The 20,845-nt window shown below is 38.3% G+C and overlaps 1 protein-coding gene across 1 annotated transcript in view; it reads right to left on the reverse strand.

The window, feature by feature from the left end:
- Positions 1-2,263: 2,263 nt before the first annotated feature.
- Positions 2,264-20,845, reverse strand: part of LOC146393521 (transmembrane protein 266-like) — a 46,660-nt gene continuing 28,078 nt past the window's right edge. Inside the window, exons 4-11 of the mRNA XM_084930362.1 lie at positions 16,821-16,975; positions 15,354-15,427; positions 14,151-14,207; positions 12,614-12,752; positions 9,459-9,574; positions 8,412-8,607; positions 4,039-4,101; positions 2,264-3,951 (exon numbers count right to left, since the gene is read on the reverse strand). Of these exons, the coding sequence (XP_084786488.1) occupies positions 3,311-3,951; positions 4,039-4,101; positions 8,412-8,607; positions 9,459-9,574; positions 12,614-12,752; positions 14,151-14,207; positions 15,354-15,427; positions 16,821-16,975 (1,441 nt within the window). The 3' untranslated portion in view covers positions 2,264-3,310. The remainder of the gene's footprint in view (positions 3,952-4,038; positions 4,102-8,411; positions 8,608-9,458; positions 9,575-12,613; positions 12,753-14,150; positions 14,208-15,353; positions 15,428-16,820; positions 16,976-20,845) is intronic.

Below are 20,845 nucleotides of genomic sequence, written 5' to 3' on the forward strand. Positions count from 1 at the left end.
ATACTCTGATCGTGGTAGAACCAGGATGACAAAGACACCTTAAGTTAGACATTATTAAAAAAGATATATTCTGCTACAAAATACGCTCTTTTTTGTTGTATAGCAGCTTTCTTTTAGCTAAAGATACATTAGCTAATAAAATAGTAATAAAGCTGTTTTTTGATTTTCTAAAACAAATAGCTTATCTTTTCCACAATGACTTTCAAACTTTCAGAGGTGGGGTCCTCTTGATCTCAAGGGTCCACAGATAATTCCATTAATACACATGAAAATCTGCAGTGACTGTTCAAAGTTCTTGGTCTATCATTTACAGAATTTGTTTAGTTATTAGTTTAGTTTATATTTTAGTAATAGGAGCCTTAATGTTACTATAGATTAGGAACTTGCATATGAAAGGAAAGAAGAAACAGATATATGCTCCTTAGTCTTACAGTACCAAAGGGCTCGTTAATGCAAATCTAATCCATTGGTTTTCCTTTGTTAACGAGAATGAAAACAATGATCATGTAATGTTAATGCAGCTAAAGGGACTCCCTCTGTGCCATTATTAAAACATTTCAATTATTAAGTGTCTAATGGTCACTGTAAATTTACCTCCTGTGAGTGTGACAAGACCTACCCAGTGGTTTCATTGGAGATATCCCAAAAGCAATTTACTTCTTAGGATGTCTTCTGAAAGTGATGGGACACTTACAGACAGTCTAGTTAACTAGGTAAATGTACTTTCTCACGGATGCCTATACTAATACTTTAGTTTCATCACTGGACAGTGCTGTTCAGGGTTGAGTTGGAAATTGAACCATATGAGTTATCGCTTCTTTTACATGGCTGGTTGAGCTGGAAGGAGTTTAGGTTAGAGGTAGAGTACCTCCACTTGAGACATTAACACAAAGGCAGCTGTATCAGATAGAGGCCAAACCAGGGTTTGGCACCCATATTCAACTGGATTCCTTTGTGTGTGTCAGGAGCCAAGCGGATCATTATTTATTTACTTGTTCCATGGCATGCGATAGGCATTGTTGTTTTTGTGAAGTAGACTGATGTGATGAGTCTGATAATGTCTAATAAGTTGCAGATTCAGGTTATCACATTACATGTCAGCTGTTAAAAAAAACACAGTTGGCTGCTGAAGCTTTTTTTTCCAGACATTTTTTTCTTACTAAGCTCAATTCATGCCATTTTTTTCTCAAGTGACAATGCTTGAATTGTGCAGCTCTGTATTGTTTATTGTTTAGGTACAATGTATCCATGATTATTTAATGTGTGAGTCTTATTTAAGAAATTGAAACGGTTAAGGCTACATGGAGCAACTATTGCAAAATAGCTTTTTTTAAATATATATATGAACTTAAGAAATGTATAAAGTAACTTCTTTGTTACCTATAGTTACAGTTATAGTTACTTAAAGCTAGCTTTCAAATAGTTCGATAGTTTATCTTCTGAATTAATGATTCCAACTTTAAGACAATAAAGTTATTCTATTTATTTCTAAATTTCACATTTTGAATGCGCCCTACTCACTACATCGACACTTATTTGGTCTAAGATGAACACTTTTCTACCATCTATGTCCATAAGACTGGTCTGTGGTTTGTTACTGTGTATTCTTTGCTCTTCAAAAAGAGAGAAAGAGGGAGATTTCTTTGAAATTAAAACTGATATTAACCTTATTATCTTATTATTGTAATAATTAATAATAAAATTATTACAATAATAATATTGTAATGTGTAATAGATAGATACGGTCTCATTTACAAATTAATCAAAAAAGAATAGTAATACCAATCCTCAAAGTCCGTTTTGCAAATTAAATACTGAACTCTGAAAACTTGTGTCGATAGCGTAACTACAACCATAATCGTTATTAACAATTAAAACATTCTCTGGATACTTGTAAACATTTGACAAGCAACAAAATGTAACAGCAGTTTATCTTCTGAATTAATGATACGGGAGGGTAATTAGGGGGGATGTCTCCTCTCACGACACACTTACAGTGACTTCACCAATTAGTGGTTGTTGTGACAGGTCCAATGTTAATAACGTTAAATAATTTAAATTTTTCAAAATCATATGCAAATAAGAAGATGACGCTAATGAAACAACGTGATGCAGTGTACAGTGGCGTGTGCAGCAAGAAGCGTGTGAGAAGAACATCTTTGATAAGAGTAATCACACGGTTCAATTATGTTTTATCCTGGTGAAGTATCTTTGGTACACCTTTAAATCATTTAACATCATAAATTCACAAGAGTCAGTGATCTAAGAGCAGTTAAAGAAATACTATCTTTTATTTTTTGCTATTTTCATTCAATTGACAACACCTTCATTTGGCAATGACTTCCTCCATATGAAGTTTACAAAAGTGTCTGTAAACATTAAAGTGCAAAGAATTTGCTCACCGTTTATGGCACATTTCTTTTAAAGGTTCATGCTACAAGCACTCCAGTCTAGTTCCATGTGAAGAGCCCAGTCAGTTACCGTTTCATTTCAACCACACAAATATACCCTACTAACAACTTCTGAAAACAAAACTGCTATTTAATAAATTTTGATGATGGTCCATGGTCTTTAAATCAAAAAGGTGACAAAAAGGCAAAGGTAGAAAATTGGCTTTTCAATAGTTTAGCCAGTCTTACAGTATTTACCCTGTGGCTGTTTAAACAAAGAACAGCATAATTAATGTTTAAACTTGAAAATAAAACTGAAAAGAAACAGAACAACAACAAAAAGCAATAGAAAACACTCCTTTTACTGCTTGAAATTCTCAAGAGCAGTGTCTAAGATGGCAACACTGCTCAGCATTTATGTTTTTGTTCAGTATAGGCTTGAATGGCCCTTTGCTGGTTTTAATTCACGTAAAGTTCAGTGCATTTAGGACCTATTCAAAGTGAGAATTCCTGATGAAGAATGTGTCCAAAAACACATTAGATGCCCCTTTGATAGGGTGGTATTGTCTTTGTTGTGCTATATCTGGGGTTTTTTGGATTTCAAAAATCTATTAAAGAGAAACAGGGGAGGTTAGACAGGATGCCAAAGGGCCTAAAAATGATCATTTTTAATTTCTACTAATGACAGCTGAAAACAACAACTCAAGGAGCATCGCTGTTAGCTAGAAGCTAAGGCTTGAGCTTGCTCTGAATTGGCTAAGTCTCGATTTACTCAGTAACAGATGAATCCAATTTTCAAATCTTGTGTGGTCCCTCTCATGAGGTTTGATCTGTCACAAAAGTTCAGATATATGCCAAATGGGATGGCAGTAAAAAATAAAAAGAGTAAAAGCTTCTGTTCCTGTGTAAATAACGCTTGCTTATGTATCAGACATATGCCCTAGAGGTGAGTCAGCTGGTCCCAGTAGCCGGTACTTCTCCTCCAGTGACGGCTCAGTGCTGCTGCCCTGCAGGTGGATCAGTGGCTTGGTCTGCAACAGCACACAACCCCTTCCCCGGCCCCGTCTCTCCTCTTGGTTCCTGCGATTGAAAATGTTTATTCTGTTGTCCAGTTCAGGGCTGGCATTTTCTGAGCCAGTCGGACTGGGAAGCTTGAGGTTGACAGGGTCTACTACTAGGCCCTTTTGAGCAAGGCAGGAGTCCTCAGAGAGGGAGGAGAGTAGCTCCTGCACCACCATGCTGGGGTCCTTGCAGGGGTCCTGGCCTGAGAAGGAAGGGGGGCAGCAGCGATGGGAGCTGTAGCTCAGACTGAAGTCCTGAGCTGCGCTGCTGCTGCAGTCTGTCATTGATGAACCCGGAGTATGGCTACTCAGGCTGTGGGGGCGGGCTGTGAGGCTGCCACTGGACCGTGATATGCTGGTGGAGGCATCACTTACAGCGCTGCCCACCCGCTCCATAGCAAGCATAGGATTTGACTGGATGAGGTTTGTACTGGTGGGTAGGTGAACGTCAATGGCTGCTGTCGTGATGACCCGCGCACCTAAGCCAGAAGCCCCAGCATCTTGACAGACACGTGTTTAGAAAAAGTATATGCAGATAAAGACATCCATACAAATATGGCTTTTTTTTATTTGCTACTGTCACTTACCGCTGCTTGCTTCACTGTAATATTGGCTGATGTAGTTGTTCATGTCATCACGTACAACTGGATCTGAGTTAAAAATAAAGAATAAAACAATGACAGTTATTTTTGTTTCAGCTGATTTCTAAATTAAAATACTGAAACATGCATGAATATTTTTTTCAGAATCAATTTTTCTGGTTGCATTCTTACTTCCACTCATCCATACTTTTTAACCATCCTCTTTAGTTGTTTCTTTGGCTTGCTGTGCAACAGGAGATTCACATCGTGGATGGTTAACTATGTGATGCTGTCATATCCATATGGACAAACATTTCCGAGAAATGTTTCCAACACCTTATTAAATCTATATCACAAACAGGCGAATGAAATGCCAGTGAATGTATATCACAACTACAGCATGTGCATGGGTGTCTGCAAACCTCTGCATAGCACTAAACCAACCAATTGGATGCTGGGGCATGGACACATCCAGTATATATTAGGGCAAGTATATATAATCTATTTGCTAAAAGATGCCAGGCCCAGTTTTCTCTTGCCTGTCATACAGTGTTTTGTATCCTCTCCTGTATAGTTGACATGATAACTAAACAAACTAAACAAATCTAATTACTGTTGTTACTAACAGTACTGTAAACACTTTTTAACTATTATGAATATAAAATGGAATCAAAAGTATAATTATCTTACAGTAGTGTGAGATTAGGATTAAATATACTTTAACAGACACATCCTAATAATCATGTATAAGTCACTGGGTTTGGATTACACACCTATTTGTCCAAACCTTGGTCCATGTCAATGTTCATAGTGCAAACTAGTCCAAATGGAAAATATCTTGTATGTTTACAACAGAATATTGACAGAGATGACTTCTGCCCCAGGCCACAGGTGCTTTATAGACAAGTGGCCTGGATCACGCACTGTTACATTTGTGCATTAGCCAAACCTTCGTGTACTAGGAATAAACTGGGACAGAGACAGGGTGGGGTTGGTTTCAGGGATTAGAGAAATGGGGGAGAGTGAGAGAGTCTAGGAGCTCTTTGTTCAGGCTCTGAGCCCTCCAGTCTAGCCTGCCTCAGTGTGCATGGTGAATAACTGTGATCTGCTGTGCTCTTCTGTTCGCTTGATTGGTCTTAAGCTCACTGTCCGCTGGCTGAGTGCGAACCCAGAGTACCCTGAGTGCTAGCCCCTGTCCCGCGGGACATGCTGCAGACTCTGATGGGTAATTTCATTTATTTTTCAGTCTAAAATATTAATCCCTGAGCCACCCCTGGAGAGGAAGCATTGCACTCACTAAAACAAGGCTGAGACAATCACTCCACAATTAATAACACATAAGTCTTAAGAAAAAAGAATGGGCAGTCCAGCATACATAAAGACTCTCCTCTTCTTTCTGTGACAGTCAAGTTACCAAGTCGTCATCTCTGTGGAAAAGGAGAGGTGACATGCCGAGGTTCTTTTAGTTCAAACTACAACTATAAAATTATTTTAACAAACCAAGCAATAAACCACAGGTGAAATAGTTGGGACAGATCCTGGGAAACAGAACAATTATGGAAATTAATGGTGACATATAAAAATTAAAGATAACTTTAGATTTGGAACATGTGACTTTTGATTTTATAACATAATGTTTCTGAAGAACTAGTGTCCAACACCTGTCTATAGAGACCTTTTAGCCACGCTAACTAAAAGTGTCAATAGAGGGACAGCTTAGGTTGAGTGCATTAAAGACAAAGTCAGAGAGGTAAGGCTAAATAAAGCATATATAATAGACAAAGGACGGCGAAGATCAGTCGAAGACCACTGAGAAGATTCAAGGATGCAGTGACGGAGAACATCCAGAGGGTTGGTGTGACAGAAGAGGATGCTAGGGAAAGACTGAGATGGAAGAAGATGAGCTGCTCCGGTGACCCCTAAGCAGAACACCCGAAAGAAGTACAAGAAGAATTTAAAAGTGTCAGTCTGTCATCTGGACTCAACAACAGAATATCTGATATTTCGTGCATTTTTTGTGCTCAAAATTCTTTAGAGACATTAGTGGTCTCTCTATACAATGTACAATACATATAGTGATCCCATGAGTTTTTATCTAATGTCATCACTGATATCAATTTGTTTGTAATGCTCGCCAGCCTCTTACTGTAACCTTATGGTAACCCTGGGAGGCAAAAACTGAATTGTAACGTTATAAGTTCTTGACTTAAGAAGAGTTGAGTAAAGGTTTTTCCAGCATGTGTGTCATTTTGTTCCCATTTCCACCCATTTTCAGTTTTTTTTGCAATACTCAATTCGACCACAAGATGCCCACCTATCCTGTGATGGGAAAAATATGCCTTCATGCATTTCATCCTGAAATTAAGGCAAGTCTTTATAAGGAAGGACATGTAGTGAATGAAACTGCATTAGACTTATTCTTTGAATGTTTGTCTTTCAGTCTCGGTTTGGTTAAGATTAGGTAACAAAATTGGGTTTGAAATAGAAAGACCTGTGCTCTTTTAGTGTAATATCTAACTTGAGCATTTCTTTTAATAGTCACAGTAGGTTTTTTAAAAATGCTCACTACAATCAAGAATGTTGATCCACCTTTTGTTTTACTGTTTCTGTACTATTGCAGCATTGAGAGTACATGTAGGTGTCAAAATCACCACACTCCTGATATATAGCTTATTCTTGCCTTTTATGAGCGCTTGGAGGTTTAATGGCTCTCCAAGTGGAGGGTGAGAAGCCAGCTGAAATGTTGTGTGTAAAACAAATAAGCTTGAATTGAGTTCACCTGACTTGACTTGAGCTTTGTGGTCTAAGTGCTCATCCCAGTGACCATGTTTCTGTAAAAAGCCCCACTTGTTTCTGTGAGCCAGATTTCCCACTATGCCCTCGGGGTAATATTGTGGCCACCATGGAGCCTCTTGGTGCCCTATTGTGGTTTTCAGGTGAAGGGGAACAGATGTTGACAGGAGCCGACTCCCTACTAACAAGGCCCAATGCACAGAGCACTCTGTACCTGAAACAGCCCAGTCAGTTTGGGATTGCTCCGCTGGCCTTGCCATGAGGGGGGCAGTAAGAGAGATAGTTGGGGCATGACAGAAGCCCATGCAACCTGACGTAGTGTCAGTGAACATACTTGTTTTCTCCAGGATTCACCAGATGCTAAAAGCTTTTTTGCCCCCGCATTGATCCCAGAGCGCCTGCGGTCAGATGGGTATTGCATGTGAGCATGGAAGGGCTAAGAGCTTGGCCTCAAAGATGCTCCAGGGGTACTGCTCCAGATTAAGTGTACACTGCTCTGGCATTCAGTTCACCTGATGCTACCGTGTAACAGACTTTTTGTTCCACATAATTATGTACATACTTTATGTTGCACCTCTCTTCTGGTTTGTTACACTGTTTCCTCAAACAAAATTTGCACCTGGTAGGGTATATGACCAATCAATCAATCCATCCATCCATCCATGCATGTCCAGTTCAGAGTCTAAGTATGGATGAGAATCAAGAATTGGTTTTTGTAGAGAACTGGTTCCCAGCAGTCCAATTCCTTGGAATCGTTAGTCTGCCTGCCTATTGATCCCACTTATCGGTTCTTGCATTCTCACAACGTGCATACAAAAGTATGAGAGAATGATGGTAAAGTGGAGACTGCTCCAGGACAAAAACAACTGCATCATACTGTTAACACAACTTCAGTTCTTCACAAGCACAGCATGCTAACACTAAGCTAGCCAAGAACCCAGAGTGATTTTAAAGCTTGGTGAGTGCTAAAGGTTTATATTGTTAATTGATAATTATAAGACAATGAGTTTCAGGTCATTTTACAGAATAAGATGAAAGTAACGTTAACGTAAGTCTTTCTCTTGGGTGTAATTAAGTAACATACTGCACAACTTTAAGAAGAGTGTTCTTTATAATATGCATAATAATTTTTTTACTTCATTTTACTTTTTTCGAGTAATGACCCCCAAAACTGATCAAAACAAAGAGGGAAAATACCTCCAGCATGCACAAACATTTGACTACACAGCATGGATTTTTCACCAGTCTGTTGCAGGGCAGATGGAGATACAACCATTGACTCTAGCATTCATACCTAAAGCCAATCTAGAAGTGCCAATTATCCTAACATATATATCTTTGGACTGTGGGAAGAAGCCAGAGCCTTGGTGGCACGGGGAGAACAAGGTCCACACAAAAATTCACCAGCCAGCCTGTGATTTCAGATCTTTTTGCTATGAAGCAACAGTGCTAACCACTGTGCTATTTTTTTAAGTTACAGACTTTAGTCTTTGATTCAGTCATTTTCAGTTTTTTAATTTATCTTTTATAACCAATTCAAACACCCTTCAGTTGATACAAGCTCAGTTTTAAAAGCTATACTATACCTGAAGTGACATGTGGCTCCCTGGGGTTTCTCTGACCACCCTCATCGTCAGACTCCCCAGGAGTCAAACCTTCTACAACCTGAAAATTCCTGCCCTGTTTGTCCCAAACATGGTGGATCTGCATGGCTGCTTCACGCTCTGCTGCAAGGTCCAGGTCCTGCTGGGCCAGATGTGCCCTCAGTTGCCTGATCTCAAACTTAAGAATAAATATGAAGAGGAAAAACACAAACAAATAAATATGGAAAGTCACAGGGGGTTGTAGAAAAGGGTGAGCAAGTAGTTTGAGAAAGTGCAGGAACGTGAAAATTGAAGCCCGATAAAAAAAATTTGGAGAACAGCAAAACGAGACAAAAACAAAATAGAAGAAAGGGAAGAGAGAGGACAGGGAAGGATGAGGTGGTGCAGGAATAAGAGAAAAAAACAGGAAAAGAAAGCATGTTTCTGGAATACATTTAAATTCAGTACACAAAAGTAGAAACAAGTAAACATTTTTTATACAGATACTGTGATACCTGGTTATAAATAGTGAAATACTGTCTCCTTTTTTTAAGAACCAGAATTTGGTAACTGTTTTTATCATAATTGTGGGAGTGTCAGAGTGTGTTTCCATTTTCTTCCGCTGATCCGATTCAGGTAAGCAGGAAACATGTTTGTGATGTTTTGCTGCCCTCTTCTGGTGAAAGATCAACTTACAGTCGCTTATGTGACCAAGAACAACGTGTATCCTTAATCAGTCCTTTAGTGCAGTAAAGAGCTTAATAAGGACAGCTAGATCCATAGCGTCTAAAGTTAAAATAAATGTTCTTCATTGCAATACAATGCAGTATGACTAAATGCGCTATTAGCCAACACAAATTATTGTGCCTGCATCAAAGGTGCTTTTAAAGCTCTATTCTTGTCAGTTAATGTCCTTCGAGTTTTACACAGGCACTACTACAGAAAATGAGACCATCAAAGTTTTGTACTGTAAAGTCGCCATTAGAAAATCTTTCCACATCAATTAAAAGTAAGTAATGCAAAGTAAATCTCAGATGTGTTGGTACTCACAGCCTGCTCCTGACAAATCTGAGTGAGACGCTCCAGCTGCTCCTCTCTCACAGCCTTGGTCTTCTCACACTGCTGGATCTCCAGTTCCATTTCAACTTTGACTTGTAACACATACGCTAAAATTGGAGAGAAGGGTGAGAACGAGAATGGGCTGAAAATATTTGTAATGTATAAAGAGGCATTAAGACTTACTAACAAAAGTGTCACAGGTAAGAGAGCGGTTCAGATAGTTAAGGCAATTTACATCAAGCACATCAAGGTCAGAGGGCAGAGGTATTTGTTGACCCTGTGTCATTTGTTCCTAAGAACTCTGTCATCACACACACAACCTTTATTAATTAGTAACACTATACTGAGTACCAGAGAATGAAACTAGATGCAAAATATTTTGATCTGACTTAATGAATCACAAAGTGTAAGTACACTCTCAGCCCATATTTAGTGCAAACATGTCACTGGACCTTTACAAAAACAGCACCTTAAAGTGAAGACACAACTCCATTGTGGTCCTGGAAACCACTTTAGATGCGAGGGTCTTCAAAGTACACCAAAAAACACAGGTATTTTGACCTGACATTCAGACACTTGTGGTTAATGTCTTGCATCAATCTACCCTTCTCCAACTTATCCTGAGCAGAACACTGAGCAGTAATTAGAAAATTAATCAAGCGCACATATATTGTAAAAATGTCACAGACATGAATACTCAGTCTGTTTGCATGCTGATATCACTTAATGTGATAAAAACTGAAATGTGAAGCTTTAAGATTCTTTAAATATATGCCGCTGTTGTGGCATGTGTGGTATGTTTCAATGTTTTTCTGATAGAATTTTCTCAATGTGTACTTTTGCATGGCCAGCAGACGATCATCTTCTACTTCATCTTCATCTAATAAGAGTTTATTGCTGTAGTGTTGCTAGAATACTTTATTTGACCTTTAATAACTCTTGCTTTTCTGTCAGTCAGTAACAGCTCTTCCTATAATTTGTATTTTATTTATACATGACACACTTTCTAGAGTAGGACATGAAGGAACCTAAAAAAAGAATGGTGGGAATAATTGTGGACTGCTGCTGTCAACACAGTTGGAAGACAATCAGTCTTTTACACCTTTTTTTTGTCACATTTGTAAGTCTGCCACATGATATCACACGTGCTAATGCTGCGTATTCTGCAATGAGTGGCATAAACTTGTCAAATATAATCATTAATTCTATGGGTCCTAGTCACAAGGACACACTAGGATTTTTCTGAACATGCTGAGATGACAATGAAACTAGGCCTTCTGCTACAGAGAGTAGCTGAGCAAAGCACACAGCCATCGCCACATGCTCCTTGTATCTATTTATAGTAATGTTGCGCACGCGCACACACATCAAACAGGAGAAGACATTAGATGGGGTCAGTTCAGTCAGAAATCAAACCAGCATGAAAAGCTCAATCAGAGCTTCAATTATTTAGCTACACAATGCAATACATTTGTGTGGCACTGTGCATTTACAAGCTTAGCAGGGTTGGTTATGTGATTATAGTGTCTGTGCGTGCATGTGTGTGCCACAGCTGTGGTGACAGTTTCTGCCAGCACTTGCACAACAGTGTAATTCACACCACAATTAATCCAACAACTTCTCAGAGTCCAGTGTTGGTGGTGGTTTGATTGCCCTGGCCTCTGTCCCAGTGTCCCAGGCACTGAACCTAAAGGCAGGCCAGAGCCTTGCATGGAATTGGTGAATGCATTAAAAAATAAACACATTTTCTAGAATTTTCTAGACTGTATGTCAGGTTACATGATGTAGAATAAGTGCATTTTAACACAATCAGTGCATGAAAACATCCACAATCCTCACAGATTCCTTGCTGCACTTTCTCCACTCACATGTTTCACAGATCCCTTGTGTATTGAAGCCATAAAATCAACTCTCTCTCCAATCTGCTACACCCAAAAGTTACATTTCTTTTTTTTTAATTACATTTCATTATATATTATGTACACACTATATACATATGCTTTGCTCAAGGTGTTGCATAATAGCTCGTTGGATTTGTATTTTACAGACGTTTATCTGTACTACAAATTTTGGTATCAGAGGTCAATGCAAAAAAATCAAAAACATCTTATTAGGCATTTATAATAAAGTATAGATAATTCATATTCAGTGATTTAGACCGACCTCTAGTTTACTTTCAGCATGAAAAAATAGCAACTTAACCTTCCTGGTTCATTGTTAAGCAGTGTTCAAGCGCTGGTGAGTCAAACTGATACTGATGGAGATTTTTTTGTGTTTTTTGATTGTTTTGTTTCTAGAGAACTAATTTCAAAGTTTGAGAGATTAACATTACCTGATGATCATGACAAATTGTGGTGAAATTCACTCTTGCACAAACTTTGTCACTTTATATCTCAAACTCTTTTTTCCAAAGATTTGATGACTGTCATGTGATAACTGAGCCAGTCCTTTAACTTTATATTTTTTGGTTTGAGTTCACTTTTTTCCCTCTGTCGGTGCTTGCTTAACAACAAAACTCAATGACTCACAAATACAAAACCCAGTAGTTTGAGGTGCGGCAGGAAAATCACATGTTCCCTCCCTAGAAATCACGTGAGCAGCTGCACGTTAATGTTAACAAAAAAAAGAAATAGAGTGTGTGGGTGTGTGTTTCCCTAAACTCTGTATTAAAGCTTTGTAGAAAACAACAGACACATATTTACATTAAAATACTGGACGTGGACGAACTGTACACTGAATTCCTATGTGCTCTGCATGCACCTCATCCTGTATGCATTCAGAGATCCGTCATGAGGGTGACCTCTGAGCGGATATCGAACCAGTCTATATTAGCATAGGAGAAAACAACCACTATATTCATTATGGCTTCTGTGAATCTACTTAGCTAGACGCTTGCAATCAATACAAGTTAGAGAAGCAGAGTGGCAGCAATTTACTCTGAGGAATGATCAATAGCTGTATTGTTCTGAATCGCAAATAATTTGTATAATCATGGAAAGAATGGGGTCACTTAGCTGCATCTGTGTGACCCTTTTGAAAAAAAAGAAGAAGAAGAAGACCATGCTGTGTGAATTTTATGTGTCACTTTCAAATTTCTGGAAATTAAGTCTGGATTTTGATGGAAAAAGAGTTTTTGTCTGCCTTACCATCAATGATCCTCTTGACCCTCCAAATGCGTAGTGTGATGATGAGGCTGATGGCGTCCCAGGGGCTGCTGGGCCCATTGGCCACTGTGGATGCCACCATTGGGGCCAGGGACAGCACAATAACTGCACCATCAAACACCTTTTTGGGACAAAAGCAAATACAGAATTAAAACAAGTTCAGCGTACGAGCCATAACTCCATTCCATTAACCCTCAACCCCTGACCCCAGTTCTATGGTCTTGATTTAGCGAGACTCAAATATAATACTTATATGTGGATTTTATTCATGGATGTATGTAGTTTTTTGCTTCAGAGGAATATTTTAACATTTTGGTAAAGTCCTTATTTACCTAATATCTAGCTGAGGTTTAGTTGACATGAACAGATGTGATCACAAACAAAAATAAAAATACCATGCCTTAAAGCGACCTCTTACGACTCTCGACTACTTTTAGATCGCTCCCCGTAAGTCACTTCTAACTACTTTCAGTGCACTTGCATTTTCACCATGGACCTCAACAAACAAACAGAAAGGAAACTATGGCTTCAACAAACTACCTTCAGTGTAATGTGGAAGCTGCAGATTTCAATGAAAAAAGTCCCAGCCCAGCCAGAAATGTGCACTTCATTTTCTTCAAAATTAATGGAATTGTGCCCCATGAAATCCTCCTCCAGTGTCATACTGCCAACATTAAGTTCAGTAAGATCGCAATGAAGGGCACCCAATTTTTTGGGACACACCAACACAATCATTGTATATCACCCACTTTATTCACTAAAACCAACTCCCTGTGACTCCTTTTTTTCCCAAAAATTTAAATTGAGTTAAAGGTTATCGATTTTAATGCAGGAATACCAGCAGCTGCAAACACACAACAGCAAATAACTGGAATAGGGCATCCAGTGAGAGATTAGTAATAGCAAAGGATGCTATATTTTGATCTGTCGCAAATGACGCATTGCTCCACAAGAAGATTGCATTAAAGAGAATAACCACACGCTATCTTTTTTCCTTTTTTAATGTATTTAATTTAACGTTCTGATCGTACTTCTCATCTGGCTACCAGAAACCGGCTGACACAGCTTAGCACTACTGGTGAAAACAGATAGCAGGCTGTGGCCTTGTCAAAAGGTTCAAAAGTTGTCACATAAGCATGAGTCAGGGCTACTAACAACCTTTTTATATCTCATTTATTTTTGTATGGTTGGTATAGTTTTCTTACCTTGGGCACAACCAGCTATTTTCAAATGTTTCCAGTGTTTCTGTTAACCTCCAGCTAGTGAGTTTTTAGCATGTAGAAATGTCATGTTTACCTTGATGTTATTATTCATACAATCTTTCCATCAACCTTCATCAAGAAGGTCAATAAGTGTGTTTAAGTGGGAGAGGTCAGTATGGGCATACCATGCAAGAACAGGAGGCTAAATTAAAAATAATAAAAATAGAAAACGTTAAAAATAAATATTCAGATTAAACTGAATTAAACATAATATACTAAAATCTGACATGAAGATTTGCCGGTATAGCAGTACTAACCTCAACTTTGTTTTCTATGTAGTCCCAGATCCCAAGAACAACAATTCTGAAGACAGTCTGAGGCACACAGAGAGATAAAGGGATACTTTGAAATGAATAATTGAGGCAGCATGCTGATAGATGTGAAAGACTCCTTTAAGTCATGTTTACATCCAAAAATTGCTAATTTTCTAATATATGGGAAAGAAAGTATTTTCTTCTTAATAGAAAAGTATCCAAAAATAAATATATAAATTACATTTACATTAAACATCTCAGTGGAGGTATTTAGTTTTAATGCACTTCTACATGAGACCTTCCACTGATAATACTCTGTGGTAAATCTGTTATTGCACAATTATTTCTGTTTATGGAAATATGGCATGAAATTTGTGAAAACACATACACACGTATCAAATTCTACTTATGCTCTGGAAAATGTGGCTGGCTGCAGTACACTGTTAAGCAGGGACATTGATTTACACTCTAATTAGCTAGAGGTGGTCCTGCTAATCCATCATCTGGAGCACATGTTAGACAATAATGCTGGTATCAGGTGAGACGAGCAGCTGCTCCGCCCACATGTAAGAATTATGTTTTCTGATTGGTGCAGGGGGACTGGCTCGTGCACCTCTTCTTCTGTGATCCCAGTGGGTGCCCTGTGTGCATGGATCACATCACTGTAACCCCATCCCCACTGCTCTGTAAGCTCAGCTTTAATTATTGCTCATGCTGGCTCACCGGTAATTAAAGTTTGGGTTAGGGCATTGGGGCTGAGGCTGTCAGGGTAATTGGTTTGCACTGGAGTGGAGGCCTCTAGGCCATATTCTCCTCTTTATGTTATTTTCATAATCACAAAGTAATGAAAAGACATTACTTTATCAAACAATGGCTTAAATTTAATTCTGATTCTGCTTCCAGGTAGCATTTTTAAGCTATAGCTTAATCAAGACTAGACAATATTGGAATATAAATGGTAGCAACTACCTACTCTAGTTCCCTTAGGTTTGAACCTGGTTTGCAGATATGGAGGTGTTACATAGTTTAGCTGGTTTAATTTAATTGCAAATCAACAAGAAAAGTGAGATTTTAGTGAATCTTTACAATTGAAACGTTCTGTGATTATTACATTGGCCCAAGAGCAAAGATTTCGGAAAATAAAAGAGATTATGTTAATGATGGAACCAAAATGTGACGTAATTGAGAATAATATACAGATCTTACCTCTGAGAAGAAGAGTGACAGAATGATAAGGCTGATCCAGTGGATAATGCTGGCAAATTGGAACGCATTGGAAACTGTTTAGAGAGGAAACAGAATAAATGTTTATTTGCACTTTCCTTAAGGTGCACAGTGTAAGAAAACTAATTGGTGTAATGATGTCCATCCATTAACTCACTGTGCTACCAGCATACCCACTTCCTATACTACTAATATGTTTCTGCACTCTTGCCCAATCCCATCTTATTGCCCATCTGCTATTTCTCTTGTGGGGCAGGTAGTGGCCTTGAGAACTAGATTACAATAGATCTAAAGTGACTAGAGTCCTGCAGTCCCCACAGCGAGACTCGAGTATCAACAGAGCTGGACGCTGGCCAGTAATCGATGAGGATGGCTGCCTGATGCCACTGACAAGAATCTTGGTTCATTATCACCTCTATCCATCACTCTCCATCATAACCATTTATTGTCCAGCTCCACAAGTTGTTTGTGTAGTAGGACTACACAAACAGCGAAAATGCACACAAAATACAGTTAAATATGGACATTATCACAACAAGTTCAACAGAAAATTACTAATAGTTTCAATGGCACCTACAATAAATGTAATGGGTCTTTACAGGGGTTATTTTTGTTTTTGTTTTGTTTGTTTTTTTAAATAAATTACTATACATACTGAGGTGAAATAGTATAAGAGCCAGATTTCAGAGTTGCACATATTGATTGTGTAACTGTAAACTCTACAATATGTGACCATGACTGTAAACACAATCTAAGTCATATGCATTTATTTTAATGGAAAATTAGGTCTTTGTAAATAGCAGCATGTATTTTCATAATGGCATTATTGGAAGATATATTGAGAGGCTTTATTTGATCAAAAGCACAGATACAACAAGCGAAAATTCAATATAAGTAAAAATATCAAATATCTGGTACAGGTACTTATTCTGTAGAAAAATAACTCCTATTATAATATCATAGCTGTTTATAGTAATATGGAAGAAGCCCTTTTCTTTTGAAGCTCAGTAAAGTGAAGATAGTTTCAGCTTCTTTAAATACATTATTTACATTACTTATACTTCTGCTTGACCTTAACAGGGTTCCCTTTAAAGAAATTTAGGCTGCAAAGCAGCGATGACTGCCCAAGTTGATGTATAGAGAAAGTCCAGTGTAAGCAATAATAAAAAAAAAATAATGGCACACCTTATATATTTGTGAAACTATATTTCCTTAATGTGATCCTAGCAGAAGGTAGGGCACAGTGCAGACACAGCATCAGTGTTTAATTCTCGAGGACACTAAACTGTTTAACTCCCCACTGCTCCAGTGGAGCTGCTACTATATGCCTCCCAAGTGTTTTATGAACGTCACACTGTGTATTAATGGATAAGAATATGCATGCTCAGCAGATTTTTCCTTACATAATAGTACCGGCTAAAATGGGACAAATAAAAGCACACTGTTTACATTGTAGGAGTTTGGTGTCTATGAGCAGCTCCAAAGACAGGAAAAGCACCACCAGGATAACGCAGGCCACCAGGATGCAATTGAAGCCAGCACTGAGCAGACAGACCTGCCACAGGGCCACTCGATGCCCACAGCACGGCTTCAGCCAGTTGGACCTAAGGGGACAAGGAAGGGGGGGATATTTTAATGCAACGTAAATTTCAACCAGCATTTACGATTTTAATTTAAATACCAAAGCAGAGGCAGAAGCTTGTAAAACCACAACCCAACCCTTAATAAAAACCACTGCCTTTTTTTTTGGGTCTTTATCAGCTTTATTGTTAGATTCAGTGAAGAAATGACAGGAAAGCGGGGTCAGAGAGAAAAGGGGGAAGACAAGAGGCAAAGGGCCACAGGTCGGTCTCGAACCCAGGCCGGCTGCTCTCAGCCATATGGGCACCCGCGCAATGCACTGAGCTAAACCAGGATCCAAAACCACTGACTTTTAGACTGTGTAGATTTATCCTTTTATCTACTTTGTTTAATGTACAAGGTAGAAATGATAATTTATGTTAAAAAAATAGCACAAAATAAAGTACTGATATGTGTACATATCATGTTTCACAACATAAGTATACCATTTAGAATTGCATTTCTGACTGCAGAACTCTCTGTGACTGATTCCATGACCCCAGTAATAATATTTCAGTAGATATATGAATATGAAGCTGAACTCCCCGACATGGCCAACAGAGGGTGGTAGTTTACACTTATGAAAGGTGATGTCTGTTTAAATCTGGCCAAAGTTTGGTAGTGATGGCCAAAGAAAAGTGTACTCAGAGGGAGCATTGACAGAGAAAAAGACAGTGAAGCTCTGTGAACTAGTGTTCTGACCATCAGCAGTGTGAGTGGAATACTGATTGGCCTCCTTTTTATATGGGAATGAAGGGAGTCACTGTAGAGGATGCTGCTAAGAAGGAATGATTTCACATGTTTAGCTTGGGACATAAGTTAAATGTGGTGTGGAATGAAGGAAAAAAAATGTAATTAATTTTAATAACCCAGTGTCTGTGGCCTATTTCTTTGGTTACGGCATACAGGTTTAAATAAAACATCAATGTTACTGTATAGAAAATGATAGTCTGTCATATAATTTAAAATCAGACAGACTGGTTTATGTTTAAGATAAAATGACAGATTAACATTTCAGTACGTTTCAGACTAAGCTTTATTTTCACTGTAAGAAATCAGCATTTAGGCCACTAGTGTGTCTGGCGAGATAGCCTAATTCTATTTTGAAATAGTGGGATGGTCATACAGATCAGCTACTACAAGGGCTGACAGGAGCTGAGAGAAACAATGCCTTTCACCAGCTCTCCAGCTGGTATGGAAAGTTGGCTCTGCCCACCACCTTTCCCTTCTCCCCATGCTCTGGCATAGAAGAGGCAGACATTGGCAGAGCATTTCCCTCCTCTGATCATGTCTTCATTCCTTGGCATGCCACTAATATGAGCTGCAACGGTGGCAAAATGGCTCCATTTTCACCATAGCTTCAAAATGAATTTGCTATATTCATCACATAAGTCATATCTAAACTCTCCACTTTCCCTGTTTTAAAATGTTGGAGGAATTTCTGTCTATCCTTGAAATTATTTCTTTTAAATGCTGTGTTAGAAGGGATGATATTAATGAACTCTAGGAGTACTTGAAGCATAAAAGTCCATTTTTATCATCTACTACCAGAAATCTTTGAGGCAAGTATATAGTGTATACTATATACTCACTTCACACATGTCTTTTTGGTTATCCGATCAAGTGCAAGTGTTGAAACAGAACCTGCAAAATTATTATTCACAGTTAAATCAAGAATATCCCTTAAGAAGGAAATCCTAACAAAAGCATTTTCAGAGGGCCCCTCTTTATAATTTCCTCCCGCAGTGGCACGTTTACGTAGCAATGAGGAAAATGTTTTTAGCAGCTGTCGAGCTGATCACTCCACCCTCCCACTGCTTTCTCACATAAAAGTATTCCTTACAGCCTGGCATGGGTAGAGCCACAAGTCTGTAAACAATGCACGGCTAATGTAATAAAGGCATAATCATGCTGATAGCAATCATCTTCTTGGCACTGGGTGGGGTGGCACAAGTGTGCAAGCTCCAGATGGTGTAAAATCTGCACCACCAGTCTTGCAGAGACTCTGTGGATGCCAGGTATGATGCCATTATGTGTATCAGCCTATATGCCAGAACACCTGGGCATCCTGCGATAAGAAAATATTGATGTATTTGTGATGCATATTTTTAATACATGTGCTTTCAGTTGTTTTGGAGTTAGTGTTAACACCTTCAAGGCCATAAGGTTTCTCTGAGTTAGAGAGCTCAAATCACAATGGTACAAAATAGGAAATTGACAAACTGATTAAGCTTTTGCAGATTTTGCATAAATATACATCATAATCTGACACGCTGAGCAAATTATCTAAAGAAAATTTTTGTGCAGTCTTGACCAAACTCAATCAGGGACCCACAGTTGATTTCACTTATCCTGTGTAACTGATTTGATCCTTGTTACTTACCATGGCTAAATATGCAGTTACGAGAGAAAGAAAGTTTTAACAAAATTCTGTGCAGACATGTGAACAGCCAAGTACATTTCATTATTCAATATCCTGTAGCACCACCGTTAGTTAGCAATCATTTTCTACATGAATTTATACATTTCTTACATTGTTATGGAGGAATTCCTGCTCGCTCTTCTTTACAACATTGCTTCAGTTCATTGAGGCTGGTGGACATTCATTTATGTACAGTTCACTTAAGGCGCTATTACACCTATATCCATTCTGTTGTAGCTTTGCTGCTGTGTTTGGGATTATTGTCCTGTTACACGACCTAACTTTGGCCAACCTTCAACTGGTGGACAAATGGCCTCAAATTTCACATTACCACCCCTGCACCACCGTGCTTGACAGCTAGTATAAGGTGTATGAGCTGATATGCTGTGTTTGGTTTTTGCCAAACATGACACTGTGCCTTATATATATCAAATATTTTCACTTTGGTCTCATCTGTCCTAAGTAAGTTGTTCCAGAAGTCTTATTATTATATTATTATTATTTTTGTAGGGTCTACCTTACAGTATAAAGCGCCTTGAGGCGACGGTTGTTGTAATTTGGCACTGTATAAATAAGAATTGAACTGAACAGAATACAAGAGAAGTGAATGTAATAGCAATTAAGTACACTACAATAAGAACAAAAAAGGCTTCCCAAAAAGTGTTAAACCTAAAGTAACATAATGAAACTGAGCTAAAGAAGCTGACAGAAAGCTCAGTTGACCGAACTGTTTTTTACTTGGTCCATTTGCAGTTAAGACCAAAACAGACAAACAGAACTTGCTCTTGTAGCAAACAATTATTATCTCCAAAACACTGATCCTTGTGTGTTAGTTTCTTCCATGCAATGCAAGTTTTTCTTCTAGCAACCTGTGCACTGCTGCTCATGTTAGGTGTATACAATGCAAAGCAACTATTCTTTTAAAGTTTGAAGGTCGATCTTACTTTTCACCACTATATTTGTTAAAAAATGAAGAAAATATGTATATATATATATATACATATATATATATATATAAGCAATGAAACAAAATAAACAATGACAATAAATCTGCAGCAGATTTTGCAATTAAAATTTTTTAAAAAGCCCCTCTTCTTTTATGAGTCAGAGATGTATCTCTTTGTATGGGGTTTTTTGCAGTTCCTCTGGGCATTCTGGCCTTGAGGTGAATTTGCTGGGATATTTGCTGAAAATTGTGGCATTGTGTTAACACACACCTAGTCCAACAGTAGCAGCAAGGGTATATATAGTCTACACGAAACTTTCCTTTCACATGACTGTATCGTTATGCAACTTCTTTACCATGATTTGCTGAAGCTGAATTTATCCAAACTTGTTTCATTTAAAGTAATTATTAAATAATTATAAGTACAATAGATTCTTGTCAATTCAAGCAATGCAAGTAAGGTATAGTTTTGAAAGGATAACCAAG

This window comes from Perissodus microlepis, chromosome 1 (genome assembly GCF_051167445.1).
Source record: "Perissodus microlepis isolate ML-2025 ecotype Zambia chromosome 1, ASM5116744v1, whole genome shotgun sequence".
Classification (NCBI taxonomy): domain Eukaryota; kingdom Metazoa; phylum Chordata; class Actinopteri; order Cichliformes; family Cichlidae; genus Perissodus; species Perissodus microlepis.